General features: G+C 66.8%; 4 protein-coding genes across 12 annotated transcripts in view; 1 reads left to right on the top strand and 3 right to left on the bottom strand.

Moving 5' to 3' along the window:
• The window catches only part of PHRF1 (PHD and ring finger domains 1), a 28,027-nt gene extending 20,563 nt beyond the window's left edge, over positions 1-7,464 (top strand). For 3 of the 8 annotated variants that reach the window (XM_047690523.1, XM_047690522.1, XM_047690517.1), the window contains 8 exons: positions 711-892; positions 1,214-1,333; positions 1,691-1,848; positions 2,774-5,377; positions 5,645-5,802; positions 5,923-6,183; positions 6,265-6,393; positions 6,764-7,464. In XM_047690523.1, coding sequence (XP_047546479.1) covers positions 711-892; positions 1,214-1,333; positions 1,691-1,848; positions 2,774-5,377; positions 5,645-5,802; positions 5,923-6,183; positions 6,265-6,393; positions 6,764-6,907 — 3,756 coding nt within the window. In that variant the 3' untranslated portion in view covers positions 6,908-7,464. The remainder of the gene's footprint in view (positions 1-710; positions 893-1,213; positions 1,334-1,690; positions 1,849-2,773; positions 5,378-5,644; positions 5,803-5,922; positions 6,184-6,264; positions 6,394-6,763) is intronic. The other 5 variants (XM_047690521.1, XM_047690518.1, XM_047690519.1 and 2 more) reach the window with 3 other exon arrangements.
• Positions 7,150-10,758, bottom strand: IRF7 (interferon regulatory factor 7). 2 transcript variants are annotated; one of them, XM_047690524.1, is made up of 9 exons: positions 10,183-10,758; positions 9,940-10,102; positions 9,629-9,848; positions 9,256-9,308; positions 8,956-9,163; positions 8,663-8,740; positions 8,109-8,591; positions 7,901-8,019; positions 7,150-7,814 (listed from the first exon to the last, which is right to left on the bottom strand). In XM_047690524.1, the coding sequence occupies exons 1-9, from the start codon at positions 10,200-10,202 to the stop codon at positions 7,659-7,661; spliced, it is 1,500 nt and encodes a 499-aa protein (XP_047546480.1). In that variant the 5' UTR covers positions 10,203-10,758; the 3' UTR covers positions 7,150-7,658. The 2 variants fall into 2 exon arrangements, with proteins under 2 accessions (XP_047546480.1, XP_047546481.1); XM_047690525.1 differs by having other exon boundaries at positions 8,109-8,585.
• Positions 10,759-12,309: 1,551 nt separating this feature from the next.
• On the bottom strand, positions 12,310-19,226 carry CDHR5 (cadherin related family member 5). The gene is given in 16 exon segments (XM_047693215.1): positions 12,310-12,841; positions 13,113-13,327; positions 13,899-14,435; positions 14,563-14,653; positions 14,730-14,843; positions 14,924-15,124; positions 15,224-15,256; positions 15,258-15,322; positions 15,478-15,568; positions 16,136-16,306; positions 16,395-16,505; positions 16,580-16,681; positions 16,760-16,852; positions 18,454-18,504; positions 18,820-18,995; positions 19,075-19,226. Coding segments are annotated over 16 exon segments (2,544 nt in total). The 5' UTR covers positions 19,130-19,226; the 3' UTR covers positions 12,310-12,403.
• A 1,316-nt stretch (positions 19,227-20,542) lies between these two features.
• On the bottom strand, positions 20,543-21,545 carry SCT (secretin). The gene is made up of 4 exons (XM_047693216.1): positions 21,365-21,545; positions 21,173-21,274; positions 20,986-21,078; positions 20,543-20,774 (listed from the first exon to the last, which is right to left on the bottom strand). Exons 1-4 carry the CDS (start codon positions 21,442-21,444, stop codon positions 20,651-20,653), a joined length of 399 nt encoding a protein of 132 aa, XP_047549172.1. The 5' UTR covers positions 21,445-21,545; the 3' UTR covers positions 20,543-20,650.
• Between the last annotated feature and the right edge of the window lie 89 nt (positions 21,546-21,634).

Genomic DNA, 21,634 nt, shown 5'->3' with positions numbered 1-21,634 from the left:
CAGCTCTGAAGGGTCGTCCTCCCTGCGCTCATGGGCCGCGCGCTGAGAGCGCGTTAACGTGAAACGTACGAGCCCACTGTGGCCGTCGTGCCGGTGTTTGTTGCGACTGAACGTGAACTTATACCTGAGACCTTTGTCGTTGCCTGGTGACGTGAGTGCTAGAGCTCACGCTTACGGAGCCTACGTTTCCCTTTCAATGAGAGTGAGCAGTTGCTCTGGTGGTCCACCGATGTGAACGTCCTGGAGGGTTGGTGGCACGCCTGCCGTGTGGGGGTGTGGGTCCCCCAGCGCTGCTCCTCAGGTGTGTAGGCAGCCGTCACCTGGACAGCCCGTCGTGCTGCTTGGCAGTGTGTGTGCAGGGTCGGACGCCCCCGCGGCGGCGGGGTGCCAGGTGTGCAGAGTTGGACCCCCCCACAGCGATGGGAGGGTGCCAGGTGTGCGGGAGTGTGCCGGGTGTGCAGGGTCGGACGCCCCCGCGGCGCGAGGTACCAGCTGTGCCCAGCTCCTGCGGGCAGTTTTGCGGTGTGTTAGGTTGGGGATGTCGAGATGTGCTCGTCAACTCTGTTGGAGTAAAACCTCTACAACGTTGTTAATACACGTGAAGCCCTTCGGCTCCCGTTTGACATTTACTCAGCCTCCTGGGTGGTGGTTCTGGATCCTTCAGCTCCCATTTTGCTTACCATTCCTTGCCTTTTGTGACTTCGGTTCAGAATGAAGCCACAGCTCGCTCCCGCATCGCACGGACACTGGGCCTCCGGGGTCCGGCCCGTGGAGCCTGCATCCCATCTGTGCACAAGCCGGCAGACCCCTCTCTGGGGCTGATGCGTGCGGACATCGGCGTGGCCTCCCTCTCGCTCTTTGGAGACCCCTATGAGCTGGACCCCTTTGACAGGTAATGGCAGGGCGACCTCCCTCCTTTCCTTGTGGGCAGTGGCCTCGGACGTTGTGTTTGGCAAGGGTGGCGATGGCGGTCCCCTCCTTAGAGTCACGAGGTGTGGTGGAGCTCCCTACATCCGCCTCTGCTCGAGCGGAGGAGGTCCAGCTTGCCCACCCACCCCAGCGAGCCGTTGCCAGCATGAAGCCCCTCCATGGGGCCCGTATGCCACTTGGGGCACGAGCGCTGCCGCATGTGCCATCGAGGAGGGGCCTGGGGTCTCCCTGGGCCTCCGATGGTGTGGGGTCAGCGTCCCTTCGGCCTCCGTGCTCTCTGCAGCAGTGAAGAGCCGTCTGCAAACCCTGCATCCCCGTTGAGTGCCAAGAGGCGGGTCCTTTCCCAGTCAGCGCTGCGTTCTCACCGGCCCGTAGCCAGGCCCGTGGCCGTGGGGCTCTCCAGGTGTGTGCGGGCAGGGGGCCGTGGTCCAGGGGGGTGGCCCTGACCAGCGGGGCTCCACAGGGGCTGGTGCTCCACCTGGCCTGGGAGGAAGTGCCGCAGTCTGTCTGGGCGCGCGGTGGGGGCGAGGAGCCGTGGGAACTTGAGGCCACCACTGCACACCCTCCCTTACCACAGGACTGTTGGGGGGCATTTGGGGTCAGAAGTGTCAGATGATCTCACCTCCGAACAGCCTGCTTTTCTTTTTGGGGGCTGCTGGCTGTGTCCAATGCTGCCCGCTTGCAGGGCGCTGGGGAGCTGGGGGCTCCCGCCTGGCGTGAGGGTCTTGGGCACAGGGAGGCAGCTGCGGGTCTGTACCAGCAGGAGGAGTGTTCCTGCCGCGGCGCCTGAGCCGGAGGTGGATGAGGCCCCCGTCCCAGACCTGGTGGGGAGCATCCTGTCGGGCCAGAGCCTGCTGATGATGAATGGGGCGGACATCGTCATCCACCGGGACGGCTCCCTCAGTGCCAAGAGGGCAGGTGAGGTGGCTGCCACGTCCATGGGGACGCCCTCTCTGCCTTGGCCCCCTGGGAATGAGCCCCTTGGTTCTCCTTATCTCTGAGCTGGTGGTAAGGGAGACAGTTGAACTAAAACGCATTCTCTGCTCAGAATGGACGTTGAGGGGGCACGGTTTTCTCATTTCTTCTCCATTAATTCTACCTGCCTTTCTGGAAGAGTTCACAGGCTGAGGGTTGAGGTGATGATGGGGTTTCTGGACCAGCCCACAGACTCTCTGTGGCCGTAACGTGGCTGGTGTGCGTTCCCACAGCCACGGAGCCAGCCCCTGTGTGTCCCTCCCCCACGTAGCCGGGCCCTGGGAGGTTTTTGGGGTGGGGGTCCCCAGCCATGGAGGATGGGGCTGGCTGTGCCCTTCCTGTCCCTGGTGCGCGCACGCGCACACGCACACACACCCCTGCCATGACAAGCCTCTGTAACTGGCAGGGACACTTTCCGTGGGTGCAGAGCACACCCGTGAGAGCCATGAAGAAGTGCCTCTGGTGGCACGTGAGACCAGCCCTGGCCCAGACCCCCAGGTGCGCTGAGGTCTCCGTCAGGGGCTAAGGGGGCTCTGGCCTTTATTTATCTCTTTATTGTGACTTTTTAAAAGCTTTTATTCATTGATTCCAGAGAGCAGGCACACGAGCCAGGGAGTCGGGGGGCAGAGGGAGGGGGAGAAGTAGGCTCCCCAGCCCGACACACAGCTCGTCGCAGGAGGCCGAGATCGTGACCTGAGCCAAAAGGAGACACTTTGACTAAGCCCCCCGCCCAGGTGCCCTGGGAATAGGCAGTTAAAAGCACAGCTTTTAGGGGAAGGCCGTTGTGATCTGGGCCAGGTGACGAACTGCTTGCGCTGGAGAAGGCAGCCGGCGGGGACTGATGGCCGCTCACCCTCTTGTCTTCCAGCACCCGTTTCTTTCCCTCGGAGCACAGGCGGCTCATCCCAAGGTCCCAAGCACCCTGGGCCCGGGGCCTGCCTACAGCCCAGAGCGCCGCACTCAGGAGGTGGGCCACAGAGCGCGGGGCTGAGCTGTCATGGCGGGCCAGCGCCCTCCCGTGTCCCTGCACTCAGGACTGGGGCGACTGTGAGACTGGACCCGTCTGTGACCCCTCTGTCCGGTCAGACTCAGAACCTGTCAGGCGTGCGCGGGCCTGGCTTAAAGCAAAGGGACGACACTCGATGTGATAGCGACAGCCGGCGCGCTCTGCTTCCCAGCTCCGCGTCCTCCAAGACCCCCAGTAGCTGCTGTCACTTGCCGCCCGCCGGGGCGTTGCTGGGCCAGGCCCTGAAGCCCGCTCCCAGGAGGCCCGACATCTCTGAGCTACCAAGGATACCAAAGGTCAGAAGGGAGGACAGCGGCGGCAGACAGGCGGACGCGGCGCCCGCCAGCGAGCAGCGTGCTGAGATCCCCAGTTCCTGCATCAGCCGGCTCACGGGCAGGGAGGGCCCCGGGCAGCCTGGCCATGGTGCTAGAGCCGAGGGGGAGCCAAGCACCAGGGGCCCCCAGGACCCTGGGCCGCACTCCGGGGGCGGCTCCCAGTCCCCTGCCTCACCAGGACCCTCGAAGGGGAAGGGGGTCAGCTCGACCTTTCAGAGCTTCAGGATCAATATTCCCGGGAACACGGCACATTCCGGCAGACTCTCCAACCCTGGCTTTTGTAACACGTTTCGGCCGGTCGACAATAAGGTGCAGAGGAAGGAGAACCCCTCACCCCTGTTCTCCATCAGGAAGACCAAACAGCTCAAGAGCGAGATCTACGACCCCTTTGACCCCACAGGCTCCGACTCCAGTTCCGCCGGCAGCAGCCCCGAGCGCCTGGGCTCTGGCCTCCTGCCGTCTGAGATCACACGCACCATCTCCATCGACAGCCCAAAGGCCCCAGCGTTGCAGACGGTGCGCTGTGTCACCTCTTACACCGTGGAGACGGTCTTGGGGACGGAGCCCGAGCCCCCTCGGGGGCCCTCCTCCAGCGGGCTCGAGCTGCGGGTCGAGGGGGCTGCCGAGGGGACCTCCGACCTGGAGTGCGAGGGGCTGCGCGAGGGGCTGGGCGAGGGTCAGGGCTCAGCCTCCCGGGCACAGAGGCCCCCCGCCCCGGAGCCGTGGGAGGACAAGGGCCAGCTGCCCTGCAGTACCTTCTTTGGCTCTGAGGAGCGGATGGTGACGTGTGTGACTGTAGCCGAGCCGGAGGCCCCACCCAGCCCTGATGCACCACAGACGACTACGCACAGGATCGTGGAGCTGAGGTCCCCGTCGTGCTCCCGCTCCACGTCCAGCTCCCGTGGCAGGAAGAAAGCCAAGAGGAAGCGAGCCACGTCCAGGGAGCACAGGAGGACCCGCTCGGGCTCCCGCTCAGGTTCCCGCTCTGGGGACAGGAGCTCACGGTCTGTGTCGCCCCCGGTAGGGGACGACCACCCCAAGAGGCAGCAGACCAAGTCCCGGGGCCGGAGGTCTTCCAGCGACCACTCCAGCAGCCACGAGCGAGCCAAGCGGAAGAAGGCGAAGGATGAGAGCAGGAGGAGGAAGAGGGACTCCTGGGGTCACGGCCGGCGGAGGTCCAGGTCCCGCTCAGGCAGCCCCGGCAGCTCCTCCCACGAACACAGGGAGAGCAGGAGGAGGAAGCGGAGGCGGTCAGGGTCCAGGTCTCGGGGACGGGAGTGCTCACCCCCCAGCAGCCTAGAGAGAGCCCGGAGGCACCGGCACCCAAGGGAGAGGAGCCCACGAGAGAGGAGCCGGGAGCGGCCCCGAACCCGGTGGGGCTCCCACGAGAGGAGGAAGCGTAGATCCAGGTCGCCGAGGTCGCCAAGCACAGAGCACAGGTCCCGGGAGCACCAGCGTCCTCGTTCCCATGAGAGGCGGCCAAGGCCTCGCTCTCCAGAGAGGAAGTTGGCGCCCGTTCTCCAGGAGGAGCAGAAGCCTGACCCGGAGCCGCCAGCCAGGCCACTGGCCCCGGCAGGAGCGCACGCCTCCCCAGCCAGGGCCGAAACCCGCAGGATGGCTCCAGAGGCCCCGGCGGGCCATCTGCCCGAGGACCTGGATTACGGTGACTCTGTCGAGGCAGGACACGTCTTTGAGGATTTTTCAAGCGAAGCCTTCTTCGTGCAGCTAGAGGACATGAGCTCCCCTCCCTCCCCCGAGAGCACAGACTCCTCCCCAGAGCGAGACTTCCCACCCCCTCCTCCCATTCCGCCGGCTGGCCCGCACCAGCAGGACGCCAGCCTGGCCGTGGCCGTCATCCGACGGGAGGTGTCATCGATCCATGGTGAAGACGCCACCCAGGCCCCGCCCCGGGCACAGGGCCCCGAAGAGAGGCCTGGGCTCCAGCAGGAGGCCACTGGGGCCGCCGTGGTGCCCGGCGCCCTGGGAAGCCGGGTTGTGGGCGGGGTGCCCGTGGGGAAGGAGGAAGGCCCCCCCCAGCCCCCTCTGCTACGGGCTAAAGCGCTGGTGAAGAGAGTCACGTGGAACCTACAGGAGGCGCAGAGTGGCGCCCCCGCCGCGGACCCAGGCCTGCGTGAGTAGGACGCTCCTGCGGGCACTCGCGGGCATGGCTCGGGGCAGCACGGGGGGATGTCCGTTGGGTTGTGTGTTTGGCTGGGGGCGGGGCGGCACATGGATCTCTTCGGTCCCTCGGGCAGCATAGACCACAAGGCAGGGAGGTGGCTGCAGCCTAGGCTGTGGTCCTTGCTGCTGGGATGCCTTTTTGGAATTTTCCAGCTGGGAAGTTGCTTCTGGCCCAGGGTGGCCAAGAGCACCCACCCTCCCCTGTGTTGGCCCTCAGGGATGCCGCTCCACAGGCCCCAGAAGCCCCGGGAAGGGGTCTGGGAAACCGAAGACATGGGCTCCTCGGTGGGGTTCCAGCAGGCACCCTTCTCTGAGCCCCCTCCCGCCGGTTACGTGCTTCCAGAGTCCGGCTTCCCGGAGGCGGAGCCCTCTCAGGTGGGTGCCTGGGTTGGAGCGACGTGGTGCCGGGCTGGGGCCGAGGACTCCCCTCTCTGGCCGGGGCTCTTGCTGTGGCAGTGAGGAGCGCTACCCTGAACCGTGCGCGTTTCTGTCCAGGTTTATACCCCGAACCTGCCTCCTGCCCCAGCTCTGCCCGTGAGTCTCCCGCCGTACGCAGCAGCTGGCCAGCCCGCGGTGCAGTACATCCTCCACGGGAGCCTTCCCCTGGCGAGCTGCGGGGTCACACAGAGCCCGGCCCCGGGGCCCCCTGCCCTGCCCACAGCCTCCGAACCGGCCGCCTACAGCGCCGGCGCCAGCAACTCCGAGGAGAGGGCGGCAGCTCCCAGGCCTGCCGCGGAGAAGGCCAAGAATGAGGAGGTGAGTGTGGGCCCCGGGCCCCACAGCGGGGGCTGGCGGCGTGGCCCCTGGCCTGACGGTCACCCCTATGCTTGCCCTCAGTACATGAAGAAGCTGCAGGTGCAGGAGCGGGCAGTCGAGGAGGTGAAGCTGGCCATCAAGCCCTTCTACCAGAAGCGGGAGGTGACCAAGGAGGAGTACAAGGACATCCTGCGCAAGGCTGTGCAGAAGGTGGGTGCGCGGGAGGGGCCACCGGCCGGAAGCCGCTTCTGTCTTCCTGTCGGGAGCTCAGATGCTCGGGAAAAGGAAGCGTGGGTGTTGGTGAGGGGACAGGACGGCGCCCCCGTCCCTTGCTCAGTGGGCGAGAGACAGGAGGTACGGACGCACCGCTCCCGCAGGTGGGAGAGCGGGAGCCTGAGGGCAGTTCTCGGGCCCAGGGCGTTGGGGCCAAATCTGGGGCCCACGGCCACACATGTCTGGCCAGGGGCTGGGCCCTCAGCAGGCATGCGAGGCGGCCCCGGCAGGGGGATGTGTCGTGCTCGGTGCCTGTGACCCCTGGGGGGACATCTGGGTCATGTGTGCCCCTCTCCCACGCCCCCAGATATGTCACAGCAAGAGCGGGGAGATCAACCCCGTGAAGGTGGGCAATCTGGTCAAGGCCTACGTGGACAAATACCGACACATGCGCCGGCACCGGAGGCCCGAGGCTGGGGAGGAGGCGCCCGCCCAGGGCCCGGAGAGCTGAGGCCGCCCCTGGCGCTTCCGCTGGGGACGGCAGAAGCAGAGACCTGGGAAGACAGCCGGCCGGCACTCCGCTATCAGGGCTCCCGCGACCACATGCGGCCTGCGCACTTGTCCTGCTCAGTTTCAAACTGGACCTTTTTATATGTATATTATAGATACACAGTTTCCATTGTGTTCTAATTTATCAAAAATGGATTATCTTTAGAAACTTCTTGATTGACTCAGTACTTGAAAGTCAAAGGCTTTGGTGATCAGGAGGGGCCTGGCGGGTGGAAGGAGCTCCTTGACCCCTCTCGCCGATGGCCTGATTTTATTTTCTGGAGTAACTAGGGAAGGCCATGCCCAGCCCTCTGTTATGCTCTGTAAGTGACGCTCGTGTTTGCTGCCTCCCACGAGCAGAGCGCAGTGTCGGTGGGTCTGGAAGCCGGCAGGGAGGGGGCTGCACACAGCGCAGAGTCGACCATTCGTGGTGCCTCCTCCCCAGCACACCTGCAGGGGCAGATACCTACTGTCCCCAGAGCGTTTTGTATTCTTTGAGTAGAGTTTGTTGGCGCTAAAGCGTGTGGCCTGTTTCTTCATTGTGAAGACCGAGGAGGGCCGGCGGGGGCAGGGTGGTCGCCTCGCGTCCTGGGCCTGTAGGTGTTGGGGGCTCCCGGAAGTCTGCTGCCCCTTCTGAGCCCAAGCCCACCCCTGCGCAGGACACCAGCACTGACTCTTGAGGCCTTTTTCTTGGCTTGGAGACGGGCCGGCCCTCAGGCGGGCTGCTGTACCTCCATGAGGAAGCGCTCCAGGTCCTCGTAGAGGCTGTTGGAGCTGGACAGGCAGAGGCCAAGGCTGCTGCTGTCCAGGGAGGACACCCCTTCTCGCTGCACGCACTCCAGGTGCGCCCGGCACAGCCACGGCTCCAGCTGTGGGGAGGGTGTCGTCAGGACAGACAGGACGGGACAGACAGGGGCTTTGTGCGGCCTTGCCTCCCGGGACCCCCAAGCCTCACCTTCACTAGGACCAGGCTCTTCTCCTTGGGCCTCCCAGCTGACAGGTCCTGCCCGAAACCCAGGTAGATGGTGTAGTGCGGGGAGCCTGGACGCCGGCGAGCCCGGAACTCCATCATCTCTGCAGGAGGGGACTCCGGTGAGCGGGGGTCCCTGGCAGGACGGGAGCGGGCAGGGATGGCGCGGCCCCAAGTCTGGTGCATCACTGACCTCGGAAGAAGGTGCTGAAGTCGAAGATGGGGGTGTCTTGGTTCCTTTGCAGCAGGCGGGGGGGTGTGGAGGGGCTGGCAGAGCCTAGGGGCCCTCCCACCTCCCAGTAGACCTTGCATTTGCCCAGGCGCCGGGCCCACAGCCTACAGCCCCGGAGCTCCAGCTGCAGTCCCGGGGCCACGTGCTGCAGCAGCTTCTCGGTGTAGTGCAGCTGCTTCTGGTCAGGGAGCTCGGCTGGGCTCGGGAAGGCCACGTGCTGGGGCTCAGTGGCCGCGGTGGCTGGGCTTGGGGGTCCGTAGAGGAACACGAAGCTTGGACGCCACATCACCTCCTGCAGCACTGTGCGGCCCTTGTACATAATGGTCACATCCAGGGCCCTCAGGCTGGGCTCTCCCTGTGATCCAGGCTCAGCAGCCAGCCCGGGGCAAGGCGCCACATCTGGTGGAGGCTGCCAGGGCTCCAGGACCGGGGCCAGGCCTGCATTTGGGGAGGAAGGTCCAAGCTGAAACCTGGCCCTCCAGGCCCTCACTCCCGCACACACCTCCGGCTCTCACCTGTCTCCTGCGCCTGGTGCACGGGGGCCGTGTCTCCTGCCCTTGGCAGGGACGGCTCTGTGTTCCGGAGCTCCAGGCCTGAGGAGGGAAAAGCGCCGTTGGGAGCAGCCGGACAGGCCGGACAGGCCCGGCTGTGGCAGGCTCCATCTCCACGGGCTGTCCTCCTCACTCCCACCCCACCCCCAGCCTCTCCCTCTCCTCTTAGACTCTGCCCTCTCGCCTGCTCCTCCCCACCCCCACCCCCGCAGGAAACCCTGCAAGGCTGAGCACCCCCACCCGCCACAGCCTCTCACCGGGAGCCTCTGGGGGCACCGGGTCCCCCACCCATGCAGCTTCCAGCAGGTGGGCTTCCAGGCAGCTCTGCTTCAGAGCCTGGAGCAAGAGGTCCCCAGCACTGTCGGCTGCGCCAAAAGGGGGGCTTGGGGCGCCGAGCTCAGGACTCAGCCCAAGCCCTGGCCTCTCAGCAGCGTCTCCTGCCAGGCATGGTCCTGGGAGCCCACCCTGCAGGGGAGGAGGGGCCGGTGTCAGCAGCTCCCCAGCCCCAGGGAAGAGTGAGCCCCCACCTGGGAACAAGGAGGGCTGAGCAGGCTCACCCTCCAGGGCGGGGCGTCGTCCAGGGCCGTCTCCCCCTGCTGAGTGCCCGCACCTTCCAAGAGAGAATTGGGATCAGGGCAGTGTGGGATGAGACTCTGTGGAGTGGGACGCTTGGGTATGTGTCTCTGGGTAGGCCCTCAGAGCTGGGGGCCCCCGCCACTAATCCCAGCAGTCCCAATCAGCTCTCCCTGCCCTCCCCCAACAACCTGGCACCAGCCTCTCTGAGGCCAGTTTCTGGAAAGCACGGCTCTGCCGCGGGGTCTGTCCAGTGGAGAGCAGAATCCCAGTGCCCTCCCAGCCCCCATCTCTGCCCCAAAGGTCCTGCCCCCTCCACAGCTGCCCCCCCCCCCCGCCGCCCCGGGGGCTCCTCACCTCTCTCCTCAGGCTCGAAGCTGAGCGCGAACACTTTGTGCGGGTCAGCGGGGTCCCCTGAGTTGTCCTGCAGCATCACAAACCGCTGGGTGCTGTGCAGCGCACAGCGAAAGTTGGTTTTCCAGCCGGCCCGGAGCGTGCCCTCCAGGGCCAGCTGGTCGCCTCCGCCCCTGCCGCCGCTGCTCCTGGGCGGCCACCTGCCGCGGGCCACTGCCCAGGCCTGGGGAGAGGGACAGACGGTGTGAGGGAGCATGCGGGCGCGGGCCAGGCCCCGAGCCGACCCTCCCACCCGGCCGCGCTGGGGGTCCCACCTTGAAGATGCGAGAGTCAGCCTCTCCCAGGTCCTTCCGCGCGAAGTGCTTCCAGGGCACGCGGAAGCGCGTGCGGGCCGCGTCCAGCCACCGCAGGCCCTCGTAGCGGCCGCTGCTGACCTCCCCCAGAAGCCAGTCTCCGAAGAGCAGGCGCGGGGGCCTCCTGCGGGCGGGGTGGCCGGCGGGTGAGGGTGCGGGCGGCCAGCGGAGTGGCCGCGCAGCCGGGGTGGGACGGGGGCTCACCTGTCAGCGGCCGCGGCCATCGCTCGCTGCGCAGGACCGACGCGGGGGTCGCGGGGGCGCGGGGGGCCTCCGCCGGGAGGGGCGGTCACGGCCGCAGGCGGGAAGCGTGGCTCGCGGGTGCCCACGGACGGTGCGGTCCACGTGCGGGGACCCCAGACGCGGCGGAGGGCCGCCGGCCACGACGTTGCCGAGGTGCGGGCTCTGGGCGGCGGTGGCGCAGGGGTGAGCACAGCGCGGGGCTCCCGGGGGGCTGCGCGGGCGCCCGGGGTCGGGGTGTGGAGCCGGCGCCCAGTCCCGGGCGGGAGGGCGCCGTCGGCCCCCTGCGGAGACACCGCGGGGGCGGCCGCGGGCTGGGGCGCGCCCCGGGCGCCGGGAAAGCGAAACCGCGCGCCGGGAAAGCGAAACCTAAGCCGAAGCCGGGACCGCTCGCCGCTCGCCACCCGCGGCCCGTCAGCGGGACGACCCCCACCTCTCCGTCCCGCCCCGACTCCGGGCGCGGGACCCTCCCGAAGTGCCCGCGCCTCTCGGCGCTCGCGCTCCCCACGCGCCGGGGCTCCGAGGACCCGCGCGCCGGGCCGCAGGGGCTGGAAGCTTGGTCTCCCGGAGCGGCCGGAACGCGCGCTTTTATGGGGACGGGCCGGGGAGGGGGGGAGAGGGGGAGGGGGGGACGGGGGGGCGGGGCGGGGCTGCAGGTGCAGCCGAGGAAGTCTCGTGCTCCGGCGGCGGGGTCCCCTGTGTGCTGGGGGGACGCGTTCCCCAGGCCCCCGCGGAGGCTCCCGGATGCGGGCGGGGGTCCTGCAAGGGCGGCGGGACTGGCCGGTTCTGCGGGGTCCAGTCACTCCTCTCCCTCAAGGAGCACGCGGCCCCGCACACGCAGGGACCGGGCAGGGGGCCACTGGCAACTAGTGGGGGTGGGGAGGCAGTGGGGTGAACTGAAGACCCCACGCATCTTCTCTTCTCTTCCCCGGGGAAGTGGGTCGTGGAGGAGAGCGTGGGCCAAGGGGCAGCCCTGCCCTTTGGATTATTTTTAAATAAATTTTTTTTATTTTATTAAAATAAAATGGAATTTTTTTTTTTAAAGTAGCTCCGCGCCCAGAGTAGCTCCAACGCGGGATCGCACCGTCAAGACCCCCCGCTGAGAGCAAGGTGGGGTGCCCCACCGGCTAAGCCACCTAGGCACACTGCTGGTTTGGGGTTTTTTTAAAGATTTATTTGTGGGAGAGAGAGCTTGCAGGCATGAAGCAGAAGGGAGGAACGGAGGGAGAGGGTCTCCAAGCACAGTCCCCACTGAGTGCAGAGCCCCGTCCTGGCTGGAAGCCAGACCCCGAGATCACCACCTGCACGGAAATCCAGAGTCCCCCGGCGACCCACAGAGCCAACCAGGTGCCCCCACCCTTCTGCCTTTGTAATCTTAATGAGAATTGTTCCGACAAGAATACTCATACCCTTGAGAACAAGACATTTGGAAAGCAGTTTGAGGTGGCTTTTCATAGGAAAAACTCAGAGGACCCACAAGGGACAGTGTGGAGGGGGTCAGGGAGGAAGTCCAGCCTGCGGTCCTGCCCTGGTGAGGCCAGCAGAGGAGGCTCTGTCCCCCACTCTGTGGCTCTGGTGCCCCTCCTAGCGGGGGTCCACCTGCCACAATCCCCCTCCCCCGCCCATGGCCTGCAGCCGTCACTCGGGCAAGCCCATGCACCAAGCCACAGGTGACAGTCCGGAAGCCAGGACGGGGTGCCTCCTCGCACCGAGCGTTAACTGCCCACAGGGGACCTCACAGGCCCACTGGCTGTCACCCCCTGCGAGGTCGCCAGGGAGTTTGCTCTCCATCTTGGAGAGCCTCATTTTCCTTCAGGTCAAGAATCTCGTGTCAGCTGGGGAGGTGGGGGCCCCACAGTGCAGCCCCCTCCCGCCCCCGCGGTCAGGCCTCGAGAGGAACTGAGGCCTCCAGCTGGCGCTAGCGAGGAAAGGCCCACTGCGGGCGGGCGCAGCACGTGGTTTACGGGAAGCCCCAGTGCCACCGGGCCCAGGCGGGGGCGGGGCCAGGGAAGGGATGCACCGTCCACCTCCCACGGCCAGCAGCTCCGGGAGGGACCCTGGCTGGCCTGGCCGCGGACTCTCATGCAGCCGAACTTGGAAACTGTCGCTTTATTGTGCGCGTTGGAGTGGGGGCCAGCGGCCAGCAGACATCAGGTCCTGGCCACGGGGGAGGCGGGGAGCCGAGCTAGATGTAGGAGGAGCCAGTGCTAGGCGTGTCATCAGCGTGGGGACCGGCACCTGCGTCCTCGTCGCTGCTGGCCTCGCTGCCAGAGTCGATGGCGCCAGCCGCGTCCGAGGCGGGCGTGTTGAGGACCACCACATCGGCCTCAGCCCCAATGTCCTCCCCGAACCACACTGCCTTGTAGCCGCCCTCAGGTCGCCGCTCCTTGGTCAGGATGGACCTCACGGCCGCTGGGCTGCCTCCATCGCGGGTCAGCTCGGGGGACTCTGAGGCTGGACGCAGGGTCGTGGTGCTGGGGGGCTCCAGGAGCGCAGGCTCCGGGGTCTCCGCGGGCTCTGGGGCCGCCCGCATGAGACCCGGGGAGGAGCGGGGAGCTGGCGCCCAGTTGGCCTCCTGGGGGGCGTCAAAGGCCTCATTGTCAAAGCTGAGGGGCTGGCGCTCCTGCGGAGGGGAGAGGGACAGCCAAGGCCTCAACCAGGACCCCAGGCCTGGGCCGGGACCCCCACCCCAGAGACAAGGACCCAGGCTAGTCCTTCCTTTCTGCCTCTTTCGGCTTCCTCCCCATTGTGTGGACTGTACCCCAGCCTTCCTCACCTCTGCTCCCTCCTGCCCCTTCTCTGTCCCCCTCTCTACCTCTCCTCGGCTCTGTCCTCACCTGCCTGTCTCTCCCTTTCCCTCTCTAGTCCTGGACCCCAGCCCCCCAGGGCCTCACCACAGCTTTCCCGGAGCAACACTTGAGCCGCTGGCCGTAGTGCTTGTGGACCAGGATGAGGAGGGCGAGCAGAGCCAGAAGGAGCAGTGTGCCCAGCACCCCACCCAGGGCCGCCATGTCCACGACAGAGAAGCGCCGGTCCCCGGCTGCACCAACACCTGGCTCGCCGTCCCCGGGGGTCCCCGCAGTGCTGCCTCCTCCAGTCTGGGCTGGCCCTGGGAGCAACACCACCCACTGACCGTCAGCACCCCAAGCACTTCCCAGACAGACCTGCCCCAGGCTCTGGACACCGTGACAAGAAGCCAGACCGGGTGTCCCACCAGGGCTGGGGTTCTGGGGCGTGGTACCACTCCCCTGCCGCCCACCGCCCTGCCGAGGAGCTGTGTGTTCCCGGGGCCCTTGAGGAGGCTGCCAAAAGGAGGGAGGGGAGATGGGGGTCAAGGCCCACCAGCTCCTGGTGGGGGGGCGGGGGCCCAGCACCATAGGAGGGACCATGAAGGCAGTGCTGGGGCCCCTGAAGAGAACAGCCTGGAATTATAGGCCCGCTGGACCCCAAATCTGGCTTCTGCCCCGTCCTCCATACACCTTCCCCAGGTTACCTTGTTGGGGGCCCCAGAACAGCTCTCTGCCCAGACCAGAGCAAACCCCCTGGGATTTCATGGTCAGTGTGGTCAGGCTGGGTCTCCCCCACCCCGGGTGGGCCCTGCCCTACAGGGATTCCCAGGACCCCCCACAGTAAGTGTCAGGGAATAGATGGGCGACTCTGGGGCAAATGAGCGGGGCTACCTGAGGTCTGGGGAGTTCTGCTGGGCCCAGGGGGCATCGGCTGAGAGGTTCCTGGCTTCAGCGTCTGTGTTGAGCCCCCGCTGGGTGAAGCTGATGGGAGGAAGGTGCTGGTTTCCACGCTGGGGGGCCCCCCGGGCGTAGATGAGGCAGGTGGCCTCGGAATTGTGCTTGAAGAGGGGTGCGGGCCCTGAGAGGGCCCCGGGGTCGCGGAGCTGGTCGCAGAGGGTCCCTGAGAGGGCCCCGGGGTCGCGGAGCTGATCGCAGAGGGTCCCTGAGAGGGCCCCGGGGTCGCGGAGCTGGTCGCAGAGGGTCCCTGAGAGGGCCCCGGGGTCGCGGAGCTGGTCGCAGAGGGTCCCTGAGAGGGCCCCGGGGTCGCGGAGCTGGTCGCAGAGGGTCCCTGAGAGGGCCCCGGGGTCGCGGAGCTGGTCGCAGAGGGTCCCTGAGAGGGCCCCGGGGGTCTGGGGGCTTCTGAAGTGGCGCCGCTGGGGGGCCGGCTTGTTCTTCCAGTCTCTGGGGACGTGGGGGTCTCTGGGGGGCCTGGGGACGAGGGACAGGATTCAGGCTCGGCTCTGCCCCCAGCATGCCTGCCCTGGGGAAGCCACCAGCCCAACTGAGGCAAGAGGCCCTCCCTGAGCTGCTGCCTGGGGTTCCGCGTCTGGCTCACCTGTTGGGGGGCTGGGCTCCTCCCACTCCAGCACCTGGATCTCCACCACCGTGCGGGCTGTACCCGCCGACACTGTGTTGTTGGCCTCAACCTGGAGCAGAAAGGGGGCTTGTCCCTCGCAGGCCCCGCCTTAGCCCCTGCCCCTTGGAGATGCCCCCTGCCCTCACCTCTGCGTAGAAGACCCCCTCGTGGGCCAACAGAGAGGCGGTCAGCAGGGTCTCGCCATCCATCCGGAAGTCAGTGTTATTGGTGACGCGGTAGGCGATGGCAGAGTTGAGGTCCTAAACACGGCCCAGTGAGTCCTGGGCCCAGGCTGCCCCTGTGACCCCGCCAGCCCACCCGCAGCGGGGCCGGTGCCTACCGGAAAGTCAGGGTCCTGGGCCCAGACCCTCAGAGGCAGGGAGGGGGCGGTTGCATCCTTGACCTCCACGCCTCCTCCAGAGCCGCGCGCCACCATGCCGTGGTAGCGGCTCTTGGTGAAGTAGGGCGGGCTCCCAGTGGCATTTCGAGCCTCGATCTTGACCCAGGTCACCGAGTAGCGGGCGCGGTCTGCCTGCTCACCCTGGGGGGAGGGGAGGCCTCAGCGACCAGCGGGTCCTCAAGGGCAAGTCTTGCGGCCTGAGGCTCAGGAAGGCCGTGGAGGCCTGGCCAGGGCGCCCACCTTGACCACCAGAGTGAAGGTCTTTGGGCTAGGGGACACTTCTGGTCATGGTGAGGTTGCCCGAGTCAGCGCCAATGGCAAACGTGCCATCTTCTTGTCCTGCGAGGGTGGTGGGAAAGCTTGGCCTCCTGCCCCCTCCAGCGGCCTGAGGGCGAGGGTCCACGGGCTCTGCCCAAGTCCCCCGGAGCCCCCGCAGCCCAGGGTGGGGTGGGGTGCAGGACACAGAGGGAAACAGGGGTACAACCCACACTCACCCCGCACAATGCTGTAGAGGATATGCTGGTTGATGCCCTGATCCCCGTCCACGGCGTAGATGGGTCCAGGACGGAGCACGAGGGGGCCTGGCTGCAGGGACAGGGACAGGAGGAGACACCGTGGGGCTGGGGTGTCGGGCCCAGCTGACCGTCCGACTTCCCTTAAGAGGAAAGTCGTCTCTCTGCAAGGGCCCTCCAGGCTCTGCTGCTACTGACTTGATTTGCTCAAAGACACCCGACTGATGGAACAATGGGCGTTTCCAGAGCAGGCACACGCGCGGGACAGGCAGAAGTCATGGGGAGTCGGAGTCAGGTGCTCAGGATGCTCCACTGTGCTCCGGCGTCTCCGTGGGCCTCTTGGGCCAGAGCAGGGACGTCAGCGGGTCAGAGAGGCCGCCTGGAGCACCACCGAGGCCCCTCACGCTGCAGCCCTCCCAGCCCAAGGGACTAGGTCCCCAAGGCGCTGCCCGGCCCTGCCCGGAGACCACCGGGCCACAGGCCTCCCTCTACGCTCAGAGGCTCCGTCACCGTTCGCCACCCTGTGGTTGGGTGGGATCGGCTTCTGAAGAACGTTCTCATGAAAATCGCAACCAAATGTGGCCCCCTGACACCCGAGCCCTGCCCCCTATGTCCCTCCTGCCCTCCCTGCCCCCCGTACCAGCTGGTGCCCCGTGGGGACAGCACCATGGTACTCAGCGTTGATGCAGACATGGTGGTCTGAGTAGGCACAGGGCAGGAACCAGGGGGGCCGAAGGTCAGCAGGCTGCACCTCCAGGATCAAGGTGGCCGTGGCCGTGTGGCTGGGCTCTGCGTTCTCCTCCCTCGTGTCCTGCGGCAGCAGAGCCCGACTGGATCAGGCCCAGGGGTCCCGGGCTGGGGGTGGCTCGGCGGGGGGACCTGAGTCCCCGCCTGCTTACCCGCACCAGCAGCAGGAAGTCGTATCTCTGCTGCGCGTCGAAGTCCAGGCGCCGGTCCAGCCGCAGGGCAGGCAGGTTGGTGCCCACCAGGGAGAAGAAGCTGCCGGTGCCCTGGGAAGGCAGGGGACGGGACTCAGTCTTGGAGCCTAGGAGGACACAGAAGGAGGGTTTGGGGGGACACTGACCGGGGTCACCTCCTGGAGGGTATAGAACAAGATGTCATCCTGGTCGCGATCCTGGGCCTCCAGTCCCGTCGCAGGGATGACAATGGTGTTCACTTTAGTGTCCTGGGAGAAGCAGGGCGAGTGAGTGGTCTGGCTGTACCCTTGACCCCCGTGGTCGAGCCCCTGGCCCCTCTCGCTCACCTCAGATACATTCTCTACCTTGACTTGAAAGGGAAACTCGGGCGAGTTGTCGTTGACATCCAGCACAAACACAAAGACTCTGAGCTGCGTCACCTGCGGGACAGGGCGGAGTCAGCAGTGCTGCGCTCTGGCGGCCGCAGGTCCTGGGCTCCTTCTCCTCGAGGATCGCGGACAGACCACAGACGCAACCCCGCAGCTCACGAGGTGGACACCACCCCAGAGGAGAGCAGCACCGGTGCTGGGCAGGGTGGGGGGTGCCCGGCAAAGTCCCTAATGAGAACAGTGGGAGAACACTCGAGTTGCTTCAGAAATAATTCTCAAGAAATTATTCTCAAGAAAAAGGAAGAGAGGAGGAGAACCCATAGATTGAAAGAGACTTAAGAGGGGGCGCCTGGGAGACTCAGTGGGTTAAGCCTCTGCCTTTGGCTTAGGTCATGATCCCAGGGTCCTGGGATCGAGCCCCCGGGCTCTCTGCTCAGTGGGGAGCCTGCTTCCCCCTCTGTCTCTGCCTGCCTCTCTGCCTACTTGTGGTCTCTGTCAAATAAATTTTAAAAATCTTAAAAAAAAAAAGAGAGAGGCTTAAGAGGGGCGCCCAGCTGGCTCAGTGGGAGGAGAAGTTGACTCTGGATCTCAGGTTGTGAGCTCAAGCCCACGTTGCGGGTAGAGATGACTTAAAGAATCCATCAACCTAGAAAGGAAGAAGGGAGGAGGAGGGAGGGGGAGGGGGAAAGGGAGGGGGAGGGGGGAGGGAGGAGGAGGGAGCGTGGAGGGAGGGAGGCCCTCAGGAGGAGTAGCGGCCAGTCTCATTAGGTGGGCTTTGCTGGGGTCTCTGTGACTGTGGGAATGGGAGGGCGTCAGGTGTGACATGATGCTGAGGAGCCCTTTTCCCAGAGGCCGAGGCACTGCGGCTGTTTAAGAAGGCCTTGTCTTCCGGAGTCCCGTGCTGAGGTGTCGTGGTGGTGTGCGTGCTGTCTGCGCCAGGACACCTCCAGGCACTGGAGCACTGGAGCCCGTGGGCCATGGGTCCAGTCCAACCGGCAGGTGCGTGGGCATGGGGCTTGTAGCTTAAAACAGGGCGGTCAGTGCCTCTCTGGGAAGGTGAGCTTGGAGTGAAGACGCGAGACGGTGGGAGAGGGAGGCAGGTGCCCATCTGGGGAGAGGGCTCGAGGCTGGCTGGAGTGGGGTCGGGGTCCACGCACCCAGCCTGCACCCCGCACGGTCCGTGCGGCCTCGGCTCCGAGGGAGAAAGCAGCCGGGCTGTCCACTTGCTTGATCAGAGCGTTTGGCCACACTGAGAGTGGACTGGCCAGGGCCAAGAGGGGAGCAAGTGGACCAGCTGACAATTGGAAGTTTCCAGAAAGGAGATGCTGGTGGCCAAGGCTCTGATTGATGTGGAGTCCAGCCTGGGGCAGAGCCCACAGCCTTGCTGACAGAGAGACATGGGGGGTCAGTGGGGGGTGAGGGACCCAGCAGGGTGAAGTATCTTCTGGGTTGGGGGTCTCTGCTGGGGTCTGCATCTCAGGGCAGTGTCTGGGCAGGAGGAAGTGTGGGCGCCAACATACCACAGGGTGAGGTCACCAGGGAGTGGCCCTCGACCAAGCTGAGCAGAGTGGAGAGGTTGGGGCCTGGAGTGCGCTGATGTCACAGGCTGGGGGCAGCCACACAGGAGCGGGGGTGCGGTTAGGGGTACTCACCACGGTGTCGCCACTTCTGCACTCCAGGTGCGCCTCCAGCATCGTGTTCTCCTGAAGGGGCAGACGGGGGTCAGGGTCACCTGCCCAGCTGACCACAGCGTGCTGGCCCTCCGTCACAAGTGAGGAGACAGGTGGGGAGGGTCCCCAGAAGCCCTGCTAAGTCCGGAGGGCATCGGGGGCCCAGGCAGCTGGAGCCCCCAACAACCCTACCCGCCTTGGGGCCCCAAGAAGGGCCAGTCATTGCCTGGGGGGTGCAGAAGCCTCAGGCCGCCTGGGACGCCTTGTCTGGGTAGGGGTGCGGGCAGCTGCTTGGGTCCTGTGGAGGGTGAGCCCTCCCGCCGCCCCCGCCTGGCCTGCCATCTGCACCTCATAGTCGGGGGTCACATTGAGGAAGAGCTGAGTCCCCTGGATCCGGAAGGCGTCGGGGGTGGACGACGGTCCGAGGGTCACCTGCTGGCCCGCGGGGACAGAGATGTCAGCCAGGGGCCCGGGCCGGTTAGTGTTCTCTGCGACTTCGAAGATGGTGTCGTTCACAGAGCAGACTGGAAAGTTGGAGAGGAAGAGTCAGTGCCCTCCTGGGGCCTGCCCACCGCCCAGCCCCCGCCCCCGCCCCGCAGGTACCCTGGGCCCGGGCCGTGGCCATGAGCAGTGACAGCAGCAGGGCCCAAGCCCCCATCTTGGCAGCCGTCCCCTGGCCAGACCCTCTGAGCAGCTGGCTGGCTCTGCTGGTGGCGGCTCGGCCTGGGCGACCTTCGCCCCTGCCAGGCACCGCCCCATGTTATGATCCTTTACAAGCCACCGGCCTCCTCCAAGGGGGCTCCCGAAGGCCGCCTGGCCAGGCCTACCCTGCTGTGGGGAGGGGGCGAGCTGGGGGGTTCCCCAACAGAGCCGGGCCACATGTGGGGGACCAAAGGGGCTCAGCTCTCAAACACCAGGGCAGGACGCAGAAGGTGCTCAGGATACCCTGGGCCTGCGGAAGAAGCTGGGGGGTGTGGCTGGGTGGGCAGAAGCTGGGGCAGGGAGCTGGGGGGCAGGGGCAGGGGCTCAGCCGAGGCTTCTGTGTTGGCTGTACCCACCCCTCCCCCCCCCATCCTGGCAGCCCCTCTGCTGGCCTCTTCTTCCCGAATCATCTTGAAGCAAGGTTCAGGCCCCAGGTGCTCCCTCCAGGTCCACCTCCTCCCCCTACCCCCGCACCAACCATCTAGGTCTGGAAGGAAAAGGCGTTTGTGCCCTGGGGTCACCCCTGCTTGTCCTGGAAACCAGCCATCCCCTCCAAGGAGGTGGGGTGGGCAGAAATGGGGACGTCTGAGCTTCAGGAGGCTGCCAGGAGCTCCTGGGGGGACCCGGGTCCCCATGGGTTCTGGTGCTTGACAGGAGTTCCTGGCAAGGCTCCTTGGCCCAGGCCCCCAACTGCCCTTCCCCCAAAGGCGCCCCCCGCCCTGCCCCCACAGGCCAGGCCTCAGCGGAGGGAAGCAGGAGGGAGGGGCTGCTACGATGCGGGGGGGGGGGGGGGGGGGGGGGGGGGGGCTGTGGTCCTTCTGCTCTCTAGCTTTGCCCGGCCGCTGTCCTCCAAGGCTCCCGGCCCCTGCAGGTGGTGCCTGCCTGGTTCCCGCAGGCCCCAGCTCCTCCCGGGGTGTCGTGACGCCCCCCACTCGTCAGGCTCAGAGCAGTCAAGCCACGAGAGACCACAGAACCTGGAGCCGGAGCCGCGGCATGCGTGGGTGTCCTCTCTCTCTGGAGCGGACGCCGGGGCCCTTCTGCCACCGCTTCCTGCCCGGGCCTCCTTGCCCCCCTCACTCTCCACCCCCAGCTGCTCCACTGCCCGACACGTGGCCTCCGGGACAGACGTCCTGTGCCCCCCACCCGCGCACCCAGAGCCCCTGAGTGTTTGCCGAGTGGATGACAGGGATGCAGGTGGGTCTCTGGGGAGCTCCTGGGACAGGAGAGATAAGGGAGGAGAGGCGCCCCGCTGGCTTCCCAGGTTTAAAGGGCAGCTGGGTGCGGTCACCAGGCTACAGGCTGCGGTCGCGGCCTCCTGCATTTCTGACCGCCCTGACCTGGGAGATGGCGCGGAGTGAGCTCACAGAGCCATTGTCTGAATTCCTCCTTTATTGGCGACAAGTGCAAGCCCTCCTCCTCCTCCCCACCCTCCCTTGGCCCCTCCCGGTGCCGGTGCCAGAGGGGGACTCCTTCTTCCTCAGGGCCTGCTCCGGGTCGCCTCCGCAGCGGGGATGGCTGGCTCTGCAAAGGTGGCCCCAGACCCGGACCCAGGAGGCAACCGGGGAGACCAGGTCTGATCCAGGGGGTCCCTCAGGTGCATCCTGCGGGGACAGCCAGGTCAGGGGCGGGAGACTGCAGCCCCGGGGGGAACCCCGCCTCCTCTGATCACCAGCACGGTTTCCCCTTCCCAGACGTGGGGCCCCCTGCCGCGCCCGGTTCCTGCCCCAGACCCAGGGTCCTGGTGGGGGGGGGCGGTGGGCAGAGGAAGGGTGCAGGGCAGGAGCTGGTGGGCACAGCGGGCTGGGGTCTCACCAGGCCTGCAGGGTGGGTGTGTCCGGCCAGTACAGGCAGAGGCGGCCCTCGGCCGACTTGGCCCAGCTCGTGCTGTTCTCCGGGTCCTGCTCGCTGACCCCCATCCCAAGTAGAATTAGTCCCGGAGGTGCCCGGCGCCCACGCCCCGCAGTTCTCCCGCAGCCGGGGGAGCGCCGCAGCCCCTCACCTGCGCTTGCCCACCAGGCCCTGCAGCAGCCTCTGCAGCCGCGCGCTCTCCCGCAGGCGGCTGAGCTCGCTGGTGAACGTCCCGTCCGAGTGCCGCGGGGCCCTGCGGGGCGGAGGGCGGGGGCGCGCGCCGTTTCAGGGCCAGGCCGGGGTTGGGGGGGTGGGGTTCGAGGAGCGGGCGTGGGTCCCTCACCTGGGGGGCGCGGGGAGCGCGGCGGAGCCCGGGAGTAGCGGCGGCAGCAGCAGCAGCAGCAGCAGGGGCGCGACGGCCATGGTGGGCGCGCGGGGTGCTGAGCGCTGCTGCGGCCGCCCGAGCCCCGCGCGGCCCCTTTATAGCGCCCGGGAGCCGGGCATCGATCGAACCCGAAGGTCAGAGCCGCCCACCCAGCTGTCGCCCGGGCTGGCCGCCCGCCCCCACCGCCGCGTCGGCGCCCCTTGGCTGGCTGGGCAGGGAGGAGAGCGC

Source organism: Lutra lutra, chromosome 10 (genome assembly GCF_902655055.1).
Source record: "Lutra lutra chromosome 10, mLutLut1.2, whole genome shotgun sequence".
In the NCBI taxonomy this organism is placed as follows: domain Eukaryota; kingdom Metazoa; phylum Chordata; class Mammalia; order Carnivora; family Mustelidae; genus Lutra; species Lutra lutra.
The sequence above is the reverse complement of the archived record's forward strand: the minus strand, read 5'-3'. Positions and strand labels throughout refer to the sequence as shown.

What these genes read in the sequence shown, in the direction of transcription:
- IRF7 (XM_047690524.1), bottom strand. Translation starts at nt 10,202, where the DNA reads ATGGCCGCGGCCGCTGACAG. An exon ending in GGTGCCCCCAGAGGCTCCCG is followed by an intron (nt 8,741 to 8,955) that starts GTGAGAGGCTGT and finishes TTCCCTCCTCAG; the next exon opens with GCCTGGAGCTCCGGAACACA. An exon ending in GCACCAGGCGCAGGAGACAG is followed by an intron (nt 8,592 to 8,662) that starts GTGAGAGCCGGA and finishes CTTCCTCCCCAA; the next exon opens with ATGCAGGCCTGGCCCCGGTC.
- SCT (XM_047693216.1), bottom strand. Translation starts at nt 21,444, where the DNA reads ATGGCCGTCGCGCCCCTGCTGCTGCTGCTGCTGCTGCCGCCGCTACTC. An exon ending in GGCCTGGTGGGCAAGCGCAG is followed by an intron (nt 21,079 to 21,172) that starts GTGAGGGGCTGC and finishes GATGGGGGTCAG; the next exon opens with CGAGCAGGACCCGGAGAACA. An exon ending in ACACCCACCCTGCAGGCCTG is followed by an intron (nt 20,775 to 20,985) that starts GTGAGACCCCAG and finishes CTGTCCCCGCAG; the next exon opens with GATGCACCTGAGGGACCCCC.